The 3229-nt window shown below is 36.2% G+C and overlaps 1 protein-coding gene across 1 annotated transcript in view; it reads left to right on the forward strand.

Annotated features, from left to right (window-relative positions):
- The window catches only part of LOC106467649 (probable phosphorylase b kinase regulatory subunit beta), a 44997-nt gene that overhangs the window by 7210 nt on the left and 34558 nt on the right, over nt 1-3229 (forward strand). Inside the window, exon 5 of the mRNA XM_013928021.2 lies at nt 435-492. Coding sequence (XP_013783475.2) covers nt 435-492 — 58 coding nt within the window. The remainder of the gene's footprint in view (nt 1-434; nt 493-3229) is intronic.

A 3229-nucleotide genomic window follows, 5' to 3' on the forward strand; every position in this document is an offset into this window, starting at 1 on the left:
AACTTTCTTGATTTTCTATAATCTTCTAAATCTCCTGTCATTCCAGTCAATTTAAATTTCTTAAATTTATGATGCTTTTCTTTAAATACTCTTATTTCTCATACATTTCTCATACTCTTTGTGAGGCAAACCTGGTTTTTACTTGCAGCTACCCTTTTCTTTCTATAATGGTACTTGCATAAACATTGTTTCTCCTAATTTTATCTTGCAAAATTCAGTTTTCTTTCCACAAATGGTGAGTGTCTTAAGTTTCTATTTCTTACATTTGGAACAGTAAATACAAAAATTCACAATTTTTTTTTTATTTCATTATGAGTTGCTTAGATCAAAAACTGTTGCACATTTTTAGCTTATTGGAGAGATATTTAGAAAAAATTTACAAAGTAGAAATATTTAGATTATATTTATTTAATTTTGTGACTCTTAACTTCAAGCTTCTGTGAAAGATAGACTTGACAAACTGACAAGACAAGCAGGAGGACTTCGACACTGGTAAGTTACTTTATAACAACCAGTAATATGCAGAGATGTGAATTAACTGTTTTGTAAAAACTGGTGATATGTAGATTTGTGGGTTGGCATTGAGAAACAAGAAAATAATTGGATTATTATTGAAAAATAGAGTTGTGGGTTAGTAGTGTGAACACAGTGATATGTAGAGAATTAGGTTAACTGTTGTGAAATAACAAGTAATATGAAAAAACATACACCACAAACTACAAAATGGAAGTAATAATGTAGAAGTGGTTATGTAATAACAGTAGAATGGAATGATATAGTGAATAACTGTGTTACAAACTGAAGATTGGAAGCAGTGGTGATGTAATTAGCTATATCGTAAGGGTAGAATGGAATGATGTTGTGAATAGCTATGTTAAAAATTGCAGATTTCACAAATGTCTTAATTCAAAAAATGCTATTTACCTGTATGCACCACTAAGAGGTATTACATCCTGTGCAACTACCTTGGTATTTTCTGTGCATGCAAGCCCATGACATAATCACCATAATGCTGCAGCCCTCCACCAATAGGAAGGTAACACAATATCCATGCACTGTAATTTCCATGAGCACTAGCACATAACTATAGGCTCATTCTATTCTCAGTACTGTCTGTGTTCAGATGTGTTTTTCTTGTGCTTTTTGAGTTTCTAATCGCTTTGATAAATTTTCTTTCTTTAGTGCTTTATCACTTTTGTCCTTGTTGTTTACATTTTCTCTAGTCACCACATTTCTACTATAGGCTTTAGGCTACTTTCAACAGCATATATTAAGTAAAATAGAAAAATAAGAATAAAAAAGTCCCAATGCCCAGACAATCCTTTTCAGGTATTTTCTCCAACTGACTCAGTGACAACAGGAAGTACTTTATCTGTTCATAGACCTGACTTTCAGTTGTTATCCTTCTAACTCACTTATTAGAGCACATATATGTGCATGTGACAAGTCTCAGATTTTGCTTCATGGCAAGGTACTTTTAACGTTGTGGATAACTTAACTCCCACAACCTTACTGAGTTGTGATGAATCATGGTATACCAAGAAGTTAACTAATGATGTTCCCACTTTCATTCATCAGGTGGTTGGTTCCATTCTGCCTTTTTCTTCTCCAGTTTAGGTTCCTTGTAATTTTGTTTATTTTCTTTCTGTGGAACTTGCCTTGCCTGTAAACAATTTTGGCCAGCTCTTCCACCTCCAGCATTTGTTTCTGGCTCTTCTCTTCCTGATGAGGAACAGGTAATTCTTCCTTTTCCATTTGCTATGCTCATGAATCAGGTATGTGATATTCTACCTTTTTTACCTGTATATCATAATGTGTCTTTGGTTGTTTTACTTTGTGTACCTTCTTCTCTTCCAAATCTTTCTTGTCCTTCTCATCTCTGTAACACCTTTGCTATAGCCTCAGGTCATGATCTTTTTATAATTTTTGATCACTAATCTTTTGTGTATTTTCTTTCTGCTTAGGGTGTTTCCCTTTCTCCTTCTTTGTCTTTCTTTCCAGCTATCTGTTTGTTTTTGTCTGTCTTTACTCTACTTCTTTATTCTATCGCCACCCTTCATCTTACTGAGGCTCTTTATTACAACCACAATACATTTGGTGGAGACACCTATTCTCCTTTGTTTGCCACTTTGGTTTCCATTTCTTCCCTTTCTGTCTCTCTTTTGACCTGGTTTCTTTGTTTTTGGGATCTTTTCAGTTGAATGTCCTCATCCATTTCTCTTATATTCAAGACCTTTGTTTCACTCATTTGCTTACAAACCTGGTCTTTGAGGTGTTCCCAAGGTTTAGGCTACTTGCCTGCAGTCTTTCATCGTTTTCTTGATTTTCTGACTCGCTATTCTACAGGTATCTCTGCCTGCCACCTATCCTCTGGAGTCATATAAGTCTCTCTCCTGCTCCTTGTTCTCTCACTCCTGTTTGTTGTTCCCCCCTCCTGCATGACTAGTCATCACACGTTTTAATGTTGATTCTCCTTTAGAACCAGTCCTAGGGTTTGGTCCCATCGGTGCCCACCTCTCCCATTTTACCCTCCTGTATTCTTTCTTCTTCAGTGACCCTGTGATTCTACACATTATTTCTCATCATTCCTCTATCCTCTTTTGTACTCTACCTCTTCTTTCTCATTGTCTTATTTCCTATCCTCATCTTGCCAATCTTCTGCATCTTCAGGATGTGGTGTCTTCTTTATTGGTGGCTGGAGCTATAGAACATGGCTACCACCTCACTCCTGGATTTTATTTCCTTCTTTTTATCGTCCCCATGAAGTCAGGAGTTTGGCACCCTGTCATTGTCTTGTCATCTCTGAAACATTTTCTCATTGTTTTTCAATTCTGGTTGGACAGCTTTGTTTGTCTGCATTGGGCTTTCTCTCCCAGTCTGTGTTAAAACAAAATAGACATTCCAAATGCCTTTCTTCACATTCCATTTTGTCTTATGTCCCATCATTCATTTGGTTTGTCCTCAATGTTCATGTCTTTCAGTTCCATGCCCTTTTTTCAGCCTAGCTACAGCTCCTTATGTTTTCAGATAGATCATGTGTTCCTTTGTTCAGTACAAGCATTTTCTCTGACTTCATTTCTGCTATTGTATGGTGGTCTAGCTTTTTTTGGCCCCATCTTGATAGAAATCAGTAATTGCTAACTCCATTCTTCTTCAGGAGGTTTCATGCCTGAGCTGGTTGGTTTAACTTTTCATGTACATTTTGACTCCATTCATTTTTTGTCTACCC

The sequence above is a fragment of the Limulus polyphemus genome, unplaced genomic scaffold (assembly GCF_000517525.1).
Source record: "Limulus polyphemus unplaced genomic scaffold, Limulus_polyphemus-2.1.2 Scaffold2692, whole genome shotgun sequence".
NCBI classification, from domain to species: Eukaryota; Metazoa; Arthropoda; class Merostomata; order Xiphosura; family Limulidae; genus Limulus; species Limulus polyphemus.